At 40.6% G+C, this 21695-nt stretch overlaps 1 protein-coding gene across 5 annotated transcripts; it reads right to left on the bottom strand.

The window, feature by feature from the left end:
- Positions 1–2823: 2823 nt before the first annotated feature.
- LOC117434945 (histone-lysine N-methyltransferase EZH1-like) lies at positions 2824–21627 on the bottom strand. 5 transcript variants are annotated; one of them, XM_034906805.2, is made up of 21 exons: positions 21420–21627; positions 19529–19658; positions 18911–19036; positions 18284–18403; positions 18069–18186; positions 17498–17707; positions 16413–16515; positions 15971–16191; positions 15599–15690; positions 14646–14796; positions 13673–13851; positions 12402–12493; positions 11815–11855; positions 11352–11477; positions 10248–10426; positions 9723–9818; positions 9406–9487; positions 8757–8837; positions 8569–8653; positions 7843–7928; positions 2824–6870 (listed from the first exon to the last, which is right to left on the bottom strand). In XM_034906805.2, the coding sequence occupies exons 2-20, from the start codon at positions 19652–19654 to the stop codon at positions 7889–7891; spliced, it is 2268 nt and encodes a 755-aa protein (XP_034762696.1). In that variant the 5' UTR covers positions 19655–19658; positions 21420–21627; the 3' UTR covers positions 2824–6870; positions 7843–7888. The 5 variants fall into 5 exon arrangements, with proteins under 5 accessions (XP_034762696.1, XP_033913569.1, XP_034762697.1 ...); XM_034057678.3 differs by lacking the exon at positions 7843–7928; XM_034906806.2 differs by lacking the exon at positions 7843–7928 and having other exon boundaries at positions 16028–16191; positions 21420–21626.
- Positions 21628–21695: the final 68 nt, after the last annotated feature.

Raw genomic sequence — 21695 nt, 5'->3', positions numbered from 1 at the left:
CTATGCATTTACCACTTTACCATAATTTAGCATACCATATGACTCTGTTATTTTTCCATGCTTGATGTTTTGCTATGCTTTTACTCTGGTATACCGCAGTCTTTTTATTTATTAATATATATATATATATATATATATATATATATATATATATATATATATATATATATATATATATATATATATAAGGGCTGCATTGCATTGCAGTATTTAAAAAAAAAACTATAGAAATGGGGCACACACACCTATATGAAAAACACACACTATTTTGTAATTTCTCATAATCATGGTGCACACTTAGCCTTATTGCATTCCAGTGACGCATGTTCATAGTCACAGTCATAGGTGTAATTTACAAGGGGGACATGGGGGACATGTCCCCCTCACTTTTTCATTATTTCAGACAGAATAATCTTTAGCATGTATCAGCTACAGAAACTGTCCCCACCCCACCTTCCACTTTTGAAACCAAAGTTAAGCCAGTGGTCCCAGTTCATATTAAAGGATGATATAGGTATGCATCATAATAATTTACCAATTTAGTATCAATGATGCCTCAGCTTGGGGAAATGAATTCAAAATGTGGCGAGATGTGTAGAGCCCTGCCCTTCACTGGTATACAGACAGTACAGTGACCTGGTTTTAAATCTTGTACAACATGGATGGACACACAACTCTGCTAAACTGTAACAAAACAGCATGGTCTTTTATTTTTAAAAAAACAATCACAAAAACTGTATGCATCTGATGTCTCGGTGCTATTGAAAACTGGATTTGACTGTAAGACTTTAGATCCGAAATTAATAATGCTAGCGTTAACTACGGTACATTAATAAAAGACATGTCCGTTTTTTAATTTTTTTTAAATATATATATAGAGGACCACTACAATGTAAGCGTCTGTCTGTTCTCATGCTTCAATAGAATGGTAACATTTAGGATTCTGCTTTTAGCTGCTTGTTTGGAGGGATGTTAACCAAAGCCATTAATAGACTACCATGCAGTGCTGTACAAAACAAATATATACTGTGCGTCGTTGAGAAATAATGTGCAATCTACGCTATGCATTACGCTTCTGACCTGCAGCGCATGTTACCTGCACTTTGCATTAAATGCAAGAAACCTGCTGCTTTAGTACAATCACCTAAGAACTTTTTAATTCTTTATATCTGTTTTGTTTGCAAATTGCAATATATATCTATATATCTCATTTTTTTTATTGTACCACTTTGTAAAAAAAAAAAAAAAAAAACTTAGAAAGTATTGAATGTAAATGTATCATTGTGTTTATAATGAGAATACATTGTGTATCACTGTTCTGGTGTTGTGTATTGCTCATATGGAGAATGCGGTGAAACACTAGCACCCACACCCATTTAAAACCCTATTGCTGGTCACACCCTAGAAAGCAATCTTAATAACTGTTCAGAGTGCGGTTTGGTGAGCCAGGGGAATTACCCCTAGCGAGGTTTTGCAAATTCAGCAGCTGATTGACACAAATTAATCTGGGCGCTTTCCACAAACTGCTCTGCAAAACAGTCAGCAGTTCCTTTAATGCATGTTTAAGACCAAATGATTTCCTTATACGCGTCGTACTGAGTGTATTCATCTGTGGAGAGTCAAATCTTTGGTATCTATTTGTATATAAAATGTGTAGCTTCGGCATTATCATCAACTGAACCGAAAACACAATCTGCAGCTCTTCTGCAAAACCTCATTTTCTTTTGTTCTGTGAATCACTCAGTACTGGGCAGGCCTTAATCGCACACCTGTTCAAACTCCAAAGTGCACAATCTCCATTTAGAAATGTAAAATGTGCACTTGGATTTTTAATTGGGTACGCGATAAGGTGCACCAAACCAAGTTATTCTCAATGGATTTCACATTGTGCGCCACCCACGGATAAAGACGCCGCATCAATGTGTTTCACCTCAGCGCTCGGTTTAGTGTGCTTGTGTATGTCCATTGTAACTGACCACAGCTACAGTGTGTTAAAAAAAAACAAAAAAAAACCTTGTGTGACTGGGAGTGCAAAATTCAATAAACGAAGCCTGAAGGAAAATATTGGTGTTTGGTGACTTCTCTGTAATTACTTACCGTGATGATTACAACACATCCCACGAAGACACAAACACCCCTTGATATTCTTAGATTCCTTTCGCGTGCTTTCCAGCTTGTGTCGTTTTCCTGCTGAATCACCTTCCTGTTTCTTCGAGTTCACTGGACCAAATCTGAAGCAAAGCTTGTCATGTGGCTTTGGCTTTTTACTATATATCATGTATTTGCCATCATTTCTCTGTATTTAAAGTAACAATTTTCTTGTTGTTACTGCATCTTGTAAAGTGCTTTGTGATGGTGGTCCACTATGAAAGGCGCTATATAAAATAAAGACTGACTGATTGATCTACAAGAGGAGTGGAAATACGACTCCCGTTGCATAGCATTCTTGATCCATTCCAGGTTTTGCTTTTGAGACTAATTAGACACAGTGTACAGGTTACAAGCTCGGGCCTGTGTAATTATCCCCACAGTAAAGTCAAGTTTTTCTATGAAAGAATAATGACAATTTTACATTGGAGCTAAAGCTGATCTGTTGAACTTCTATACATGGTTGTACAGAGATGGAGGAGATGCATAGCAGTTCAATCCATTCCATGCTGCCTTAAAATATATACCTATATATCCAGGCAATGTACCGTATAAAACAGTATTTCAAAATGACACTGAAGACAATCCCCATGTCCTCTGATCTATATTGTTTAATACATGCGTTTTTATTTCCCTCCCGATGTGCATGCGAATCAAGCAGACAGAACGGCAAGGTTGAATGCTTTCCTTTTAATGAATACAGGAATTTTACAAATAAGTTACAGTGACCCACATTACATTGCAAACACTGATAACGTCCTGCTGGATTTGCACATTGTGTGTGTGGAGAGTGAACCTTTTGAATTGTGCCTCTGTCTGAGTGGAAGGGGCTTGAGAGAGTTACTTTACAGTGTTTCATGAGCTACAGAACACCAAGCCAGCTGTACAGAACCACGTTCTTTCTTTAGAGTCTCTTTGGACAATAAGGCTAGGCTTCGTTTGCGTTACTATAACTAACTTGTCTGAATATTATGCACGGACGATGATTTGTATGAAAACCCATCAGCTTTGGATCAGCTCTGTACTCTTTTTAAAATTAAAGCCTTTCCAACATATAAACAGAATGCTGGGCTTCAACAAAAAGCACATTTTTACCTGGCATGTGTTGTACCATTTCATGGGTTGTTCGTAAAACCAGTACTAACAGGCCTTGGGTTTTGAGCTTTATCAGAGAGCATGCGGTGATCTGCGAATGCTGTATAAACCAGAGGCATCACATTTGTTCACTTTATGTGAGACTGATGATTCATGACTTGTTAAAAAATAAATTAAAAAAACTGTTAAACGGACTTGCAGGTTCAATTAAAAACTCATAAAAGTGTGTTGCAGGTATACCAAGAATAAATGTAGCAAGTAAATCAAACATAAGTATTGTTTAGCAATATATTTTATATATGTATAATGTAATTCTGTAAATACAGCCCTTCAGATGCTTTTATGATGCCTCAATAGAAGAAACTGAAGCCTAAAAATGATAGATTTCTTGGCGTTTTCCTCCCCACAGTGATGATCAAGCTCCACTTTCTATTGTGTGTTGTGCTTTCTAGCTGGCGTGAAATTTCACTGCTCTGATTACAGGCGTGTCTAACGTGACTTTCCTCCAAATAGGATTCTGGGAATTTTACACTTCTAAAAGACTGAACACTTTTAGAATGATTTAGAATGTATCCGACAGCATACATACAGCTTGTGTTCTGATTTTTTTCAAAGAACAATTCATTTGGTACTTACTGGGTTAATGGCAGTGAATAAAATGTACAACACATTAAAGTGAAGCTTTTTTTTTTTTTTTACCTTGTTCCATCCAATAGGTTAAATCATTTCAACAAAACTCTGTTTGGCTTACCTTTAAACTGTATAATATTCAGTAACTCAGGACAGACATGTTAATAAACCTTTAAATAATATATACATTTCATATTTAAAATATTTCATAAATATTTGCTGTCTTTAACTTAAAGGCAAACTTAAATGGCAGCTTTATATGGAAAATACATTTTGCAAAAATGACTTGATATATTTCCAAATATATCTCACAACACAACACAACACAACACGCTTTATATTACTGTTTCATCGGGATATAAGGATCGTTAAGCATGTTTTTTTCTGTTATGTCAGTTTGCATTCATTAACATTGATGTTTTCAGTAACATATTTAAGAAACATTAAGAACTCTTACAAGCTACTTTTAATGATGTATTTATGTGATCATGAAGGACGCTTGGCTGGCGGTACTGGTCCCTAAAGTCCTCTCTATTTAGCCTTATAGCAAGGAAGCACAGGCATGGTAAATATAGGCTCCGCCAAATGCCTTGGAGATGATCATAGCCAACAAAATAACTGCTATTGGCTGAAATCATGTCAGTCAACAGGGGAAGCAGCTGGTTGGCTAATAACAGGAAAGCAGCCGTTTAAGGGGTGGGGTCAATTCCACCCTCCAGGTGACCAATGAAAGAACGGCATGCAAACTTTCAACAAATGTAGTGCCGGATAGCGAGGGCAAGTTTTTTTTTTTTTCATGCATAAAATATTTTTAAAAATAAATACATTTTTCGTTGTCCCCAGATGAGGTCGAAAGGGTTCAAATAAACATACATGTTTACTATAATATGCGCTTCTTTCCAAACAGACCTATATAGTTGATGGAAGAGCACAACAGGGTTACGGAATTATTTTGTTTAGCTACAATCACTGTAAGCCAGCTGTGGACTGGAAGGGGCACTCTATTGCGGGCTGAGGAAACCAGGCATTATCCAGCCCTTTCTTTATTATTATTATTATTATTTGTTTCTTTATCCAATGTGACTTACAGAGACTAGGGTGTGTGAACTATGCATTAGCTGCAGAGTCACTTACAATTACGTCTCACCCGAAAGACGGAGCACAAGGAGGTTAAGTGACTTGCTCAGGGTCACACAATGAGTCAGTGGCTGAGGTGGGATTTGAACCGGGGACCTCCTGGTTACAAGCCTGTTTCTTTAACCACTGGACCACACAGCCGCCTTTCTTTGTGAGACTCTGCCAAAACGGTGGTCTTGGGAACACTGTCTAGCGAAGGCTACGTCAAGACCACCAAACTACTTAATCCCACTTGTGACACGACTGGAACCCTAAAACATCAATACCTGCTTAGTGGCTAAATGAAGCTTCAATGATCAGTATTACACAGTTTGCTATGGCACTATGCGTTGACAGAGGGCTCTTATTGCTTGTCATGCTCCCTGCATGTAGACAAGTCTTTAAAGAAAGCACACATTCATTTTGTCGGTTTTCATACACGGTTGCTCTTCCTTGTAGGAAATCTACTGCGGTTTCGCAAACATACTCTAGACAACAACACGTAACTTTCGTACCATTAAAAGCCCTTTTGTGTAGCACTATTTATTACTGAGATAAGCAGTGGCAATATATAGGGGGTTATGAAGACACAAAGCACTCAATACTGAACTCTAATTTACTCTAAACCCCAATGCAAGCTTTGAGACGCAGGAAAGAAATCTACACACACCTTTGTGTTAACAGCTCTGATGAACAGCTGTAAGCAGTGCTAATCGGTTTGGGTTACAGATATAGGTTAGTACAGCTGGGTCCAGACTGAAAGACTCAGGTATGCTTTTAAATGAACCCTAAAATGTTTTACGACAGTCTGCTTCATAACCCTGTGAAGGTATTTTAAGATTGTGGATTATTTTGCCTAAAAATAAACCTTTAGAGTGATTTATTAGGAATTAGGATTTTGTTCTCATCCATACATTACATTGAAGTAATACAATGATCTGAAATGAGTGAGCGAACAGCCGTAGCTAAAGGTTTTGCATCACGCTATAGAATGAACTCATTTTACTTCATAAAGTCGAATGAAACCTGCTGACTAATGTTACGTTAACATGTTGAATTTCATACCACTTTGTAGATTTTCATAGACTCAATGAAAAACTGAAAATTGAAATCTAACATGAAATACTGTACTGTATTACTATTATGGCTTCCGGTAGACTTTTGCGACATCATTTTGTAGTTTCTTTGATTACATGATGTTAAATAAAAGATGTCAAATTATGTTCATATCATTTTTTTTTTTGTTGTTCTGAAACTGACACCCTGGGATCCTTCAAGAAGCTGCTTGATGAGATTCTGGGATCAATAAGCTACTAACAACCAAACGAGCAAGATGGGCTGAATGGGGCCTCCTCTCGTTTGTAAACTTTCTCATGTTCTTAATGCTTAATCCTAAAAATTCTAGGTGATGAAAAACCTTTGGCCACTACATTTAAATCTGTGGTGGCAATCAAAAAAAAAGTGATATCAAGTATCCAACAGTTAAGGATATTTCATTAAAAATAAATAAATACATTTAAAAAAAAGAAAAGAAAATTATAAAATTGAATTTTGTGCCTTGATAAACCAAAAATGTATTTTGGGGGTTCTTAACATTATTTAGATACCAGTGGGAATGTCATTTCCATTGGAAATTGGAGATTGCCACCCAGTTTCAATGGGATTAAAAAAAAAAAACAAAACAAAAAAAAACAGAAAAACCTGATTCCATCACTCTGGCTGAACCCAACTGGAACTGCTTTCCCTACTAACGCTGGACACGGCATCATTTACAAAGTTCAAGAGCGAAGTGCAGGGAAAGCATTAGATTGTACATCCAATCACATGAGTTCAAGCTCCCGCTCAATCCCAACATACTTCAGGGCGTCTGCCTGACTGTATCTGAAAGACACAATACAGTTGTGATGAAAACCACAGCACAGCTTCACAACACCGTCCCTCCAGCGCAGCGCAAGGATCCACCTAAAGGTTCAAGGTGTAGAGGCCCATATATACTCAAGACAACCTTATTCCCTAACACAGGTTTCTGAAGCACTCAACGGCAGCATTGTGAGGATTGACCACTAGAGGTCACTGCTCTGCATCAGACTTCTTAATTCAATTATGAGAGTGTGCAGAAGGAAACCTGGGCTTTGATTGGAGAGACGGTTTACATTTTAATAAAAACCCTGCTCATTTTCCACAGTTTCTGTTTTGTTTTTTGACCTGGGAAAGAGCTGTGTATCTGTGAGTTAGCCCGTAATACAAAAAGGTGGAAAAACTAAGATTGTAAGACGACTGTAGGAATGTGTGTTTTGCAGGGGGACAGCTAGCTGCCCCCTGTAGTAGGTTTGGGAAATCGAGTCTGCGTTCTTATGCCGACATAAGCAGAGTTAGTTCTCCAAAAGGAGCATGCCATTGTTTTCCTTTTATAATGACATAGGCAAGCAGGTTTCAGGATTTATTTATTTATTTTTAAGTATAAAATTGAAACGGACACTGCAGCTTTAGCCTTTCTTGGATCTCAAGAATTTGAAGGAACGGCACCTTTAAGTGTGGAATATAACACTACAAATGTTTTAACAGCAGCGTTGTGCATCACATAAAATTAAAGAACCGTAATACTAACCTTCACAAGCAGTGCATCATTCGTGTGTCCGCGGGAAACACTTACTAGTTTTTATTAAGGAATACTGTCTCAGTGGGTTAAGGCACAGGCTTTTCACTTCTGTTTCAGAAGGGAGAGCAGTGGGTACAGAGGGCAGCGTGGATGGGAAGGTTCCACTGCAATCCTTCACGATTATTTCAATTACATTCATTTAATAATAAAAAAAAAACACTGCGATGAAAATCAGACGTATTCTCAACACTTACAGAGAGGGTCTCCCAGGAGGACGCATTTCTTTCCCCAGTGCTTCTTTTAAACAAAGCCTGAGTTGGAGATACCTCCACTTTTCTGCCTGTGAAAGGTTATAGTTTCTTTGTAACTCTTTTGAATGAAAAAAAAAGGTTTCAGACTTAACTGAATCCTATCTCAAAAAACATATTAGCCTTTTAGAAAACATGCTCCTAGTTGCCATGACAACAGAACAGTGGAATCGGCCGATGGGGTACTCTTAATTAAATATAGATTTGTGCATTGTGTCGCGCCAGTTTGTAGCTTGAGCTACTCCTGAACAAAAACAAGGTAACTGAAAAACATACAGAAAAACTCTATCAAGCACCGAGACGCACTGCAGGGTATTAAATGGCAAAACTCAACAGTAAAACACAGGAAATCAAACGATGACATCATCACGATGACATCATTCCCAATGCCCGTGTGCTAATGAATTTCCATTCCAAGTTTAGACAATTGGAAAAGTGGTTCTGTGCAGCTAAAAGTGCTAGCAGGTGCACACTGGAATCTCCACTGGAGGCAATAAATATATACCCTGCCTTTCCGATGTCTACTGTCCTGTGCAAAACACTGCCTGCTATTCACACATTGTATTTTTCCAATGGTGTTTAAATATGGATTTAAATGCTGCAAATAAATATGATAGTCATCAAAGGCAATGGAAAACTGTCCGAATGTGTGCGAGTGGTCTGGGACACTACCTGTAGTCAAAGAAGAGCTCTTCTCCCTTTTGAATGGCTCTTTTGGCAAAGATCCCTATCCGATGGTCTCCATTCACCATCACCACTGGAAGGGCAAAAGAAAACAGAAGCCAGGTAGGGTATCACTGCTCGGGCACTTTCAACGACACTTTGGCAGAACTGTTTTCACACTCAGAACACATTCTTACCTTTAGCGTAGCAGTTCGGGTTCACGGAGTGATTCGCAAAACGAATTTTATTTCCTTTGCGAGTTGCATCCACAACGAAGTCTGAAAAAAAAATAAAAAAATGACTATGTGTAAGCTGAAATCGACCAGAATTATTAGAGAGACATCCCTACTAGTTTGTTTGTGGTTTAATCCACTTTGCAGCACGGCTGCCAGTTCTAAACAGGTTATAAAGTTTTTTGAAAATTATATGCTGGTTGGATAATTAGAATGCTGAGAATTACTAAACTGTATGTAACATTTTCTTCAACTTGAAGGCAATCTTACGCTTCAAAATAATTTATTTTGTACAATTGACAGCTATGGGAAAACATTGTGCTTCACCTAGAATTTTAGGATTTTACATAATTTAGATATTTTATTTAACGTCATGTAATCAAAGAAAACTACAAAATGATATCGCAAAAGTCTAGTAATAGTAATACAGCATTTGAAAATGTCACATTTTTCTTTAAGTATATGGAAAACTACAAAGCAGTATGTCATTCGACATGTTAACATTATTCAGCAGGTTTCATTCGACTTTATGAAGTAAAATTAGTTCATTCTATAGGGTGATGCAAAACATTTGGCCAGAGCTCTACAGTACATGCATGGCTTTGACCAGTACCGTTATTGAGATTGAACAGGAAGCTGGACAGGTATTTATCGTAGATCCTCCCGCGCCGATCAGCCTCGTCCTGGGAGATCACCTAGAAAGAGTATTGCAGATGGGTCAGTGAGTGAGGCTGAGGGGTTAGGGTTAGGTCCTGGGCAAAGGCTAGGGCTAGGGTTAGGGTTAGTGAATGTGACTAAGGGACTAAACAGAAACTCAAGGGGAGTGCACCAGTGACATAACCTCTGTGTAAACCATTCATCTGAGTGACTCAGGGGGTAAAGGAATCAGTGGTACAGATGGCAATGACAAAGCAACTGTATCAGACTTGCCTCTCCACAGTACTCGGAGATGAACTCGTTCTTTTGGACTGGGTCTTTGATGAAGGTGCCCCATCCAGCGACGTCGGAAGGCGCTAGCAACAGGTGCTGAAAGGCAAACTTTAAAAAGTTAGGCTACACCTGTAAAGGAAGGTTTAACAATGCTTTCAATTGTCTTTATGTCATTATAGATCAGTGGTGCCCAAACACAGCCCTGCAGCGTTGTCCTTGGCGTTGGTCGGGCGGAAGTTGGGCGCAAACCTGTGACCCCGCGCAACGCAAATCGAGCGTCTTAACCACCGTGCAAAAGAGTCGGGCTCTCTCGTATTCGTGGTTATAGAGCTTTTAACCTCGTCTCATCTCGCCGACAGCGGGCCAGGACAGAATACGTAACGGCAGAGCGTCACTCAACACCGGCCGTTACATCTGAATATTCTGAACTGGAGTCACAATTACAACCTACAGAAGCCAGCGCTGTCCGGAGGTACATAAAGGAAACCCTGAAGGCTAAGCCTGGTTGGAAAGACCCCGTCGTACCTTCTTGAGGCCGCGCTGGATGCTGCAGTTCTTGCAGGACACGTTCTTGCTGTCCCAGTGGTCGGCTGCCCCACAGGTCTGGCAGAGGTCCGGGTCACACTCTCGCACTGCCAGGTAGCACGGGCACTGCTTGGTGTTGCACTGGGTTTTACAACGACAGCCAGGGAAGCGGTTCTGACCTGGATCAGAGACACAGACAGAGAGGCTGTTGAGGGTGCTTCCTGCCTTAGGACTGTAAGGAAAGAGCTAATGAAATGATGACAAGTACAAAAACTGTGATTGGGATGCAGGTGAAGTCATCAATTAAATTAGACACTAATCACTAAAATTTGCCTATTTTGACAATTTTCAGTTCCTGTGGTTTGATTTTCTGTGCACAGCCAATCACAACTACAGAAACAATGGGGGGCATGAACCAAGTTATTTTGTCACCTACAACCACTTTCAGGTAAAGAAACAATCAGGCGACCGTGATAAATGAAGTCCTGCCAACGGTTAGAGATATTCTGGGACTAACAATGCATTTAAAAAAAAAAAAAAAAGAAAGAAAAAAGAGAGAAACAATATTAGCCAAGATACAGCATCACTTACACATGTTTCACCCCTTCAAATCTGCCTAACCCTTTTGTGAAAGAATTTTTATGCCTTGCTCCGAAAAATCCTGCTAAAAAGCTTTTCGGAAAAATGTTTTTTGAAATCCTCCAATTTGCACAACAAAGGCAATCTTATTAATAACCACCCTCTTAGACACTTGAAATTACAGAGAGGCCTCTCTACAAAACTGCTTGCAGAAGCCACGGAAATTACTACACAAAGAGGTGACAAAACTGGGGATGGTGGGGGGGGGGTGGTGAGGCTGAACAGCATAAAATCTTGTGGGTGTTTATTAACAAGAGATTTTTAAAAGCTTCAAAAAAATCTTGCTATCTCGTTGAACAGTGGAAGTATTACAATACTGTAGTACAGTAGTTATAGCTGAAGGGGGCAGTGTTTTGTCTACAGCCCATCCTCAGAAGTCCTCAGAACCACAGCACTCCAAGAACATTTAACATTGGTCGACTAATTTGAAGCGATACGCTGTTTTTAGATTACATGTTTTCTTACATTCAGGGTTACACTGGCAAAACTTCTCACAGAAGTTCTGTGTCATCACACAGGGACAGGAGCTGTCACATGGGTGCTCTGGGTGGTCACATGGTTGGTAGTTGTACACTTGATTGGATGAATTATCTGGGGGAAAAAATACAATAAACTTAGATGCAATACAATGTGCAGTTGCTGAGAATTCTCCACTTTTCAGAACGCACATCACAGAAACTGCGAATTGATGGTACTCAACATTTAGATGTTTCTGATTTATCTTAATCTTTGAACTTTGACCTGAGCATACAGAAAATGATGACAGGAAGTTATCATTCGGTGACACCAATTACATTACTTTCTGAAGAGTCGTTTGTGGTGGTTAAAACCAACAGCACCACGCACAAGTAAAAGAGAAAAAAAAAGAGAGGCTATGAACGACTTCCGATCATGCTAGTGTGATAGATCTGCATTAATGGTCACTGACCTTTCTTGAGCTGAATCTTCCTGCAGTGCGCTGCCCACAGCCTGCAATGATAACAGCCCTGTTAAAAACACAATCCCCCACTGCATTCGTAGCGCAGTCGTCCCTGAGGTCCCAAATCAATCCCCTGGGCTTCATCAGCTTTGGTAAAACAGTTCCTCCTCATTTTCATCAACGTCATTCTCTTCAACAACACAGAGCTCTTCTCTAGCCTCTACAGTGAGTCCCGGTTCTTTACTGGACAGACAGAACTCCTCACACGCGGAGCAACCCTGAAAACTCAACACATGCTGTGCCGTTCTGATTTACTGAAACCACGGGACAGAGGAATGACACAGACCTCACTTTACTGTTTCCCAGAGCAATGCACAATGCACGGCACTAATCTCAAAGAACGAGAAGGGCGTAATAGCCATGGCCCAGATTTAACAGTGTTCTCTGTACCTGATGGTGCCTTTGTGTTTGAAGGATCAAAGATACTTAAGCAAACGTTACTGTATAAATCAAACACTGACATACATAAACAACGTGCAACACGAAATTCCCAGCGTGCAACCGTATATATATATAATCTCATTTTATATATGTACCTGTGTTTTCTCTTCTTCTTCTGTGGTGATATCCCTCCATCTTCCACTGGAACCCGAAGTATAAGTGCTTCTTTCACAGCAAAATCATACACCTGCAAAAAATAGCAAACAAATAGCTGTGTCCATATAACCCTGCCGATCGACAAATTCAGGGCTGTTGGCTTCATCAGTGTCTAGTACCCTGTTTCCACTGTTGGCCACGTTTTCTGGCCTGGTTTGCTGTATTGTATTCAATATGGCTTGACCTGGCCACAAAGGAAACCAGGTCACCATGTGGCAGGGAGGTGTGGGCTGGATAGGAAGCTGACAGGGGAACACAGCTCCACATGCAAGCTTTTTTCATGACTGCAATGGCTGTCAAGAAGGCCAAAAACAATAACTGTGGCAGCATGTGGGAGAACGAAAAAATGGGCTGACTCTGAAATCCAGAAAGAGTTTATGGGCGCTGTGCGGAATATGCATGTCTTCCCAGTGATCTTTTGACGCAGGACAAAAACTTTGGAGGTTGGTCACTTTGGAAAAAGTGTTTTTCTTGGCCAGGGCCACCTCAATATTCGCATCAATATCTTCCAAAAAGTTAGGGACAAATCTCACGGTTTACCACTGAATGCTACACACGCAAAATCCAGCTGAACATCAGATTACAGTAAGCTATTATTTGGCTCTAAACTCTCCCTCTCAACATTTAGCCTGCCAGAAATTAATTTGGCAAGCTTACTTTCATTAAAAACTTTTGTTTGTAGAAAAAAAAGCCTGTAGAGGCCTTTCCAGTTGGATGTCTCAAAGATTCTGTGAAACCAGACACCAGCCCCTAACTGAGTACTGAACACTGGACGCAATCAATGAAACCTAATACTTCTTGCAATCTTTATTCTGTTAAAACTCTTTGTGCTTCTCTTTCATTCACACAGCAGTGTCACAGCTAGGTATAAGCCCTTTGTCTAATCCCTTTCTGTTTGAAGACACTGTAAAAACAGGAAATATCTGCAGCAACAAATATTTAAAGCAACACATATATGCACATACACTGTATAAAAATTGAATTGAGTAATTATGCAAATTTTTTGCGGCATTTATATTTTGCATATTTTTAATAAAAATCTGTGAATATTTCTTGCCAGCAAACATTTTCTTTTTTTACAGTAATTAATTTTTTTATTCGTATTAGTGTCTCAATCCTAAAATTGTAGTCAATGTGAAACTTTTGGCCACAGCTGTAGAGCGTTTCGATGCTGAGCCAGTTGAACAGCGCTGGCTGGGTGTTGCCGCACCTGTCTGCATGTCTTGGTGCCGATGAGCCTGGCTATGGAGCAGAAGTTGTTGTAGTAAGTACCCTGGAGCACTCTGAAGAGGGACTCCTCAGCTCCGTTCCACTGCACCGCCTCCACACTGTCTGGCTGCTCAGAACTCTGTTTCAGCTTGATTGGAGTCTGGCAGCGAGAGTTCCCCTCTAGAACAACAAGTCAACAGACACAAATGTGGTTTACCATGGTAAATCTGCACAATCATCCACTTTTACCAGGCTTCCCCTTAATTATACTCCAATTTGACCACAGTTTATTATTCTGTTTACAAAATGCTACTAAATTAAACATTATCAAACTACAGCCATAACTTTCACATCCTGTACTGTAAGGTAAAACTTTACATTTTTCATTTAGTACAGACAGCGATCGTACAGTAAGTTTCCTATTGTTTTACATTGCTTTGTTTTCAGTACACTGCTTTTAGTATCTAAGCAAGGAAAAAAAAACATTTATAAATATATATGTTGAGTTCTATTACATCTCCCTGTGTATTTCTCTCAGGACAGTTTTGTATGCTTTGGTAAAGGTTTAAACGCCCAATTCCTGCCTTCCACGAGGCGAAGACTGCTGCCACGCACTGCAGAATGCAAACTACACCTTCTGTTAACACCCGTGCACACCCTGCTGCTCATTATCATTAGCTCACTTCAGCGGTTTTCATCTGTTTTTATCATGAATGAATTGTTGGCAACTGAAGTCCCCCACTTTGTAAAAAAAGCAAAGTTGTGAATCTGAACAAGCACACCTAAACATAAGACGATAAATGAAATGAATACTCCACAGACGACACAAATTTTCCAATTCAATCTATGTGACCGGGTGAAAACCTTTGCGACAATTTGGAGTAAATGGTTCTGAGAATCGAGCCCAGAGAGTTTTGAACCCGGATTTCAATTTCAGGACCCGTTTCACGTGGGAGCGCCCGGGCCCCTCGTACCCGACGAGCTGGTGGTCTCGCGGTCGCTGTCTCCTTCTTTTCCCTCCCCGGGGGTGGAAGCGGACGAGCTGGGCTGCTTGTGTCGTCTCTGGCGTCGCCGCGGCCGCTGAGATTTCACCATGTTCTGATCCGCAAACTCCTTGGCTCCTTTCTTCAAGACAAGAGCACAGAGGTGAATCATTACTCAGGGCCAGTGTTAAAATACAGCATAGGAGGCGACACTTAAAACGACAGCCGCAGATTCCTAATGAATTCTGGCTGAATGCCAGGGGAACAACACTGGAATATCTTCTGCACTTCCTGAGTTCTGAAGTCATTTATTTTGAATTCAGCCCCGTTATTATTATTTGTTTATTTAGCAGACGCCTTTATCCAAAGCGACTTACAGAGACTAGGGTGTGTGAACTATGCATCAGCTGCAGAGTCACTTACAATTACGTCTCACCCGAAAGACGGAGCACAAGGAGGTGAAGTGACTTGCTCAGGGTCACACAATGAGTCAGTGGCTGAGGTGGGATTTGAACCAGGGACCTCCTGGTTACAAGCCCTTTTCTTTAACCACTGGACCACACATTCATGTGGGTTTTAATTACCCGGATTCATTCCGTGTTCCATGTAAGAGACGATGCTGATCACATGTATAAAGCACGCACTGCTGCACGAATGAACACTTCTCACACTCTCCTGGTGAGCGAGTAAGAGGGTATGAATTAGTGAAGAATAAAAAGTGAATTCATGAGGAACGGATGGAGGAGAAAGAGGAAACAAAATGTTGAATTACAAATGAATGAAGTGCAGAAGATATTCCTGTGGGATTCAGACGGGATTCATTATGAATTAGCTGACATTATTTTGAATTGTTACCGTACAGAAACTGTGTTTTATCATCAGTGTCAATGCAGCCTATAGGATCCTGTGCACACTGTAATGGTGGTATCAGTAATGGCTCTTACTAGCAACATAAAGCAGTCCAGCCCACATGGCTCTGTCTCAATACGAATCTCTTTGATTTTCCTTTTGTAGACATTCGGAGTGGCGTGGAATGCTAAAAAAAAAGAAAAAAAGAGAAGCAGTTTTTACTATTACTATTGAAAAAAAAACAGCAATAACAATAGTCATCATCATCCATCCATCCATCCATCCTTCCATCCATCCTTCTTCCTAACATCCATGCATCTATTTCCACACCTCCCTCCTCCTCCTCCTCCTCCTCCTCCTCACATCCACCCTATCCCCCCTCCTCCTCACATCCATCCATTCCTCCATTCCTACAAAAGCATCCTCAGCATGACCATTGTCAAAATACAACATATTTAGAAACTAACACAGCAAAGGGCTACACAGTCGACTCCTGCAAGATCGGCCTGGCTCAGGGCTCTTACGGTGGAGGAAGCAGTCATATTTGAAGCATCGTCTGCAGAAGAGGGTGTGGAAGGAGTGGAGGGACTGCTCCCTCTGCACTGACTGGGCACCCGGCCCGTCCATGCTGGGGGTGCACTGGGGCGGCAGCTTGACGGGACTGGGGGACTCTGTCAGCTCTTTGTACCTGGGAATTGAAAGAGGAGGTGCTGTGCTGAAGCAAGTCCTGTACTCGCTGGGTACTGAAGTCTGTAAAACCTCACCCCACACACACACACAAACACACAGCGCTCTCTGTGGAAGACAGTTTTAAGATGCTGAAATCCCAGTCTTTCTCTGCAGTCTCAGAGGACCAGGAACCGGACAGGCACTAACAGTTTGTAAGTTATGTTCTTTTGTTTTTCTTACTTTTCCTTTAGTTCTTCAGTTGTCCCCTTGTCTGGAAACATCGAGGCAATGGCTTTGAAGATCTTGTCATGTGGGATCCTGTTGGATGGCGGCTGTTCACATCCTGAAGTGCAAATGGAAAAAATATATATATATATAGATATATATATATATTCAAGCAAATCACACCGACAGAAACAGACAGACACACTGCTCCAAATTTTTAGTGCCAGAAAAAAACAAAAAATAGCCACGCCTCAATAAAGAAAGGGTCTGTTGTTACTGGCAGCTGTATATTTCTTTCTGTTTTCGTAAGCGAAACTCAAAACACTGCGATACAATCTGTTAAAACATGCAAAGTTAACAACTAGTACAGAACATGACGAATCTTTCTTTTTTTCTTTCAGTACTGCAGTAAGCCAATTCTTTCAAGTTCTTCAAATATCTGTCTATGTATGTTTCCAGGTGTTCTGGTGGCTACCTCTAATCAAGTTGAGAGCGTCTTTCATGCAAGCACAGCGAGTCGGATCTGTCATACAAAGAGTGTAAGAGAAAGTACACTTGATTGTAGGCAGCCTCCAAATACTCCTAAACGCATTAGAAATCACTGAATCGCTGACGAAAAGCTGCTATTGACGTAACTAATCTGTTTATGTAGATTCTGTTGTGGTTTAATTGACTTTCTGCATGCGAGAGAGTGACATTATAAGTGTAGTTGCTTGTAATAGGCTCCAATGGTAGAGTGATTTATAATCCCTAGTAGAAATGTTTGGGGGGCTCCCGAGTGGCGCATCCGGTAAAGGTGCTCCGCTTGGAGTGCAGGATGCGCTCTATAGCCTGGACGTCGCCGGTTCAAGTCCAGGCTATTCCACAGCCGACCGTGGACGGGAGCTCCCAGGGGGCGGTGCACGATTGGCCAAGCGTCGCCTGGGGGGAGGGAGGGTTAGGTCGGCCAGGGTGTCCTCGGCTCACTGCGCACCAGCGACCCCTGTGGTCTGGCCGGGCGCCTGCGGGCTTGCCTGTAAGCTGCCCGAGAGCTGCGCTGTCCTCCGACACTGTAGCTCTTGGGTGGCTGCATGGTGAGTCCGCAGAGTGAAACCCCTTACTCTTTGTGACAGTCTTCCTCTTCCCTGTGATGAGGGGCGTCTCCTCAGACTCAGGCTCCTCCTTCACAGTCTCTGTCTCCTCTTCCTCCTCCTCCACCTCCTCTGCATCCCCCTCTTGTCCATCTTCCTTCTCCTCCCCTTCCTCGTCCACGTACTTGCTCAAAACGTCCACCAGCTCCACGAAGATCTCATCGTCGATGAACTTGCCCTCTGCAAGCAAGGAGTCACATCTGAGTAACTGAACCGCTCCCCCGTGCCAGCTTTGAACAATCACCTAAACATTCTTCTCCTGTTTCGTTTTCTACAGCATTTTCTGTTTTAGTCATCACATCCTGTTTTTTTTTTTTTAAACACTTCCTGTGGTATCTATAGTGCCCTCAACCATATCTCCATGGGTTCATTTGTTCCGGATTTCACCGGATCCCAGATCTTATCTGATAAGTCTGACAGACAAGAATCATACAGGTTGCCGGTTCGCACCCAGCCTGCGCCCTGTTACAAACTTTGCCACTTATAAATTATAATTAATTAGCAAAGAAAAATAAAAAAAACAGGACTGTACAATCATCACCTCTGTCCCCATGCACACCATCGTAGTTATCAATAAGCTCTTCAAGAAAGGCCTCGTCTTGTTCAAACACCTCATCCCCCATGTATGGAATGTTGTGCAGGAAAGTTTCATCTTCCACCTGATAAAACACAGGGAAAAAAAAACAGTTCTTCAGTCTGAACGGAGTCACCAAAGAAAGAGCAGTAAATGGGTTACACTGAGCTCCACCGCCTCACCATGAAGTTCTGCTGCAGGGGAGACCAGGAATGCATAAAGGGCACCCCTGCCACTGTGTTTAAGGTTCTCATCATGACGGTCTGACTCTTGAATTCAGGAAAGCCGTACTCCACTACGCACTATGGGGAACACATAACATATGGTCAATATAAAAAAATGACAAAATAAACACAAAATAAAAAAATAAAAAAAGGCAAGTGCGTTCTTCAGTGCCGTTTATACATAGCTTTCCCTATCCCCTCTCTATCTCATAGATATTATTATTATTATTATTTATTTCTTAGCAGACGCCCTTATCCAGGGCGACTTACAATCGTAAGCAAAAACATTTCAAGCGTTACAATACAAGTAATACAATAAGAGCAAGAAATACAATAACTTTTGTTCAAGCAAAGTACAAGTTTGACAAACCACAATTCAATAATAGATATAAAACAAAAAAACACTACTCACATTTCTTAATTAATACACGGAGAAGGCGTTAGCTGAAGCATTTGTCTGCCTGACTTCATTCTTATATAATAGGTCTAATAAAAAATTTAAAGAAACCACATGTGCTCTACATGGAGTTGATGCAGTCGATTTTGTTCACCTTCTTATTTTTTTACCATGCAATCCGAATCTACCTTTTTGGTGCTGAGCTGGCCTATGCAGGGGGTGGCAGGGATGGGCTGAATCCTCAGTTTCTTCCACTCTTCATTCAACATCTCCGTCTTCTCCTGGATCTTGTTGCGATTTGCCAGGAACTGGAACTGCAGAGAAAGCCTGGGATTTCACCATCTTAAAACTGCCTTCTGCAGAAACACTTTACTGTAAACTTGCCATCAAGCAGAACAGCATGAGGGAGAAGTTAAACCTAGAAATGATCTTGAACATATTAGTAGTAGTATTATCATCGTTAACAATATTATTTTCATTAACTATTAATTATCAATACAGTATTATTATTATTATTATTATTATTATTATTATTATTATTATTATTATTATTAATAACACATCAAGTGCCTCATTTGAGGACAGGTTACTTTGTAATTTTTTTGAGCATTTCAATTTTGTCTTTGTTATATATAACTTACTGGACTTGCTAATCGCAAACGTTGAGCCTAACGTGTCAAATTACATAAACATAGCTTGTGTTCTGATTTATTTTCAAAGACAAAATTAATTTGGTACTTAATGGGTTCATACAAAATGATATTTTAAGCGTTTTAAAAGCATTACAAAAGATCAGCCAGCCGTACTTTGACTTTTTCTGCTTTCCTGAAGCGTTTGAGCTGTCGAAGTCGCATGTACTCGGACTTGACCCTCCTCCGCCACGCCACTGAGTTCTTCTGGGCCTTCTTAGTCTGGGGACCCTGGGTGTCCATTCTCCTGCAAGGAAACACGCAAACATCAACAGCTGCACATGTGCAGTTACAAAAGTTTAGCATCTCCTAGAATTTTAGGATTGAGACATAATTAAAAACAAAAAGCTATATGAACATAATTTTGATTTTTTAACATCATGTAAATCAAAGAAACTACAAAATGATATTATCAAAAAAAAAAAAAAAAAAAAAAAGTTTACCGGAAACCATAACAGCAGTACAGTAGTATTTCACGTTGGATTTCGAAATATCACATTTTTCAATTTTGGTCAATTTTTCTTGAAGTATATGGGAAAACTACAAAGCAGTATGTAATGCAGTATGTTAATGTAACATTACTCAGCAGGTTTCATTCGACTTTATGAAGCAAAAATGTGTTAATTCTACAGGGTGATGATGCTAAACTTTTGGCCATGGCTGTACAGCTGTAATATCAATCAGTGCTAGTTGGGGCAGCAGTGTGGAGTAGTGGTTAGGGCTCTGGACTCTTGACCGGAGGGTTGTGGGTTCAATCCCCAGTGGGGGACACTGCTGTTGTACCCTTGAGCAAGGTACTTTACCTAGATTGCTCCAGTAAAAACCCAACTGTATAAATGGGTAATTGTATGTAAAATAATGTGATATCTGTATAATGTGAAATAATGTATAATGTGATATCTTGTAACAATTGTATCGCCCTGGATAAGGGCGTCTGCTAAGAAATAAATAATAATAATAATAATACTGCAGCTCCAAGGCCTGGCTCACTGCAAATACATGGGTGGAAACAACAGATGCTTTTCAGCTACAGTGCTATGCTAAAGTAAAGTGCTGAATTCTTAATGCCATTTCCAAGCAGTTTTCAGGTCTGATGTTGGTCGCTTCCATTATTAGCAATCCTAATTACAAACTATTACAGGGAGACGTTGCTGTGAAGGAAAGCCGAGTGAACGACAAATCTGGCGCCTGACCGGTAGGGTCCGCTGTAGCGCAATGAGGTGACACAGCCCCCACTTGTTCTGTCTCCCTAAGCGACGGGAGCCCCCCCACCCGTTATGAAGAATGGGGCTTTAAACAGATTCTCATCCGGTGTCTACTTTTTGTACTACATCCTGGTTATACAGAAACCCTGCTAAATACGTGTCAAATCGTAATGCGCGATTGAGGGGAAGGCGATGCATTTTATTATCGACAATTATACTCTAATCACACATTAGCAAAATAAATAAATAAATTGAAAAAAAAAAATCAAAATACCGCAAAGGCATACATGACAAGTACACGAGAATGTGGCACCTCTACGTTTGAGGCTCTGGTGGTAAGTGGGCGTGCCAGACAGTACAGCAACATGAAAACACCGCAGTCAAAAAAAAGAAAAAAAAGTGCGTAGCGTACTTAATTTGCACATTTGTAAGCGTTTGTTTTATTGCAAGTCGCTACCCGAGGCCTTTCTGTCATACATAACTGAAACCTAACATCCTCGAATGACGAAATCCGTCATTTGCGTTAAAAAACAAACAAAAACACAATCCACAGCGAACATGCGGCTAGTTTATGTAACGTCAGATTTCAAAGCAGGGCTGTATGGACACATCGATGCAGCCCTAAACTACACACACCACACACAATTAGTGCACAGTAAAAACAGATCTTAAAGGAGTTCATTTTAAAACATTCTGTTCAACCAACAGAGAATTATTATGCAGACAACGCATGCATGTCGAGGTCTTGAGACAATGTCGCAGTTCCAAACAAATCACATCATCGCAGATAAATCGTTTCCTACCTTCTTTTTCCCACGCTAATAATACTAATAGTCTGTACTGCGTTATGCTGTGCCTCGGAGTAATAATATTCTATAGCAATATAGAGTCTATCTGGTGGAAATGTGATGCAGAATTCAGAGCAAGTAGTTTAAATTAAACGTTGCGACTAATCCATGCTGGAGATTGTTGCTGCGCACTTCACAGAATCACAGAGAGAGAGGGGGGCGAGCGAGCGAGCGGCGGATGACGTCTTTATTATGATCCTCAAGCTACCACACAGAACTGAAGGTTCTGGA

Source organism: Acipenser ruthenus, chromosome 28 (assembly GCF_902713425.1).
Source record: "Acipenser ruthenus chromosome 28, fAciRut3.2 maternal haplotype, whole genome shotgun sequence".
NCBI classification, from domain to species: Eukaryota; Metazoa; Chordata; class Actinopteri; order Acipenseriformes; family Acipenseridae; genus Acipenser; species Acipenser ruthenus.
Note: the sequence above shows the minus strand (reverse complement) of the source record. Positions and strands in the feature narration are given on the sequence as shown.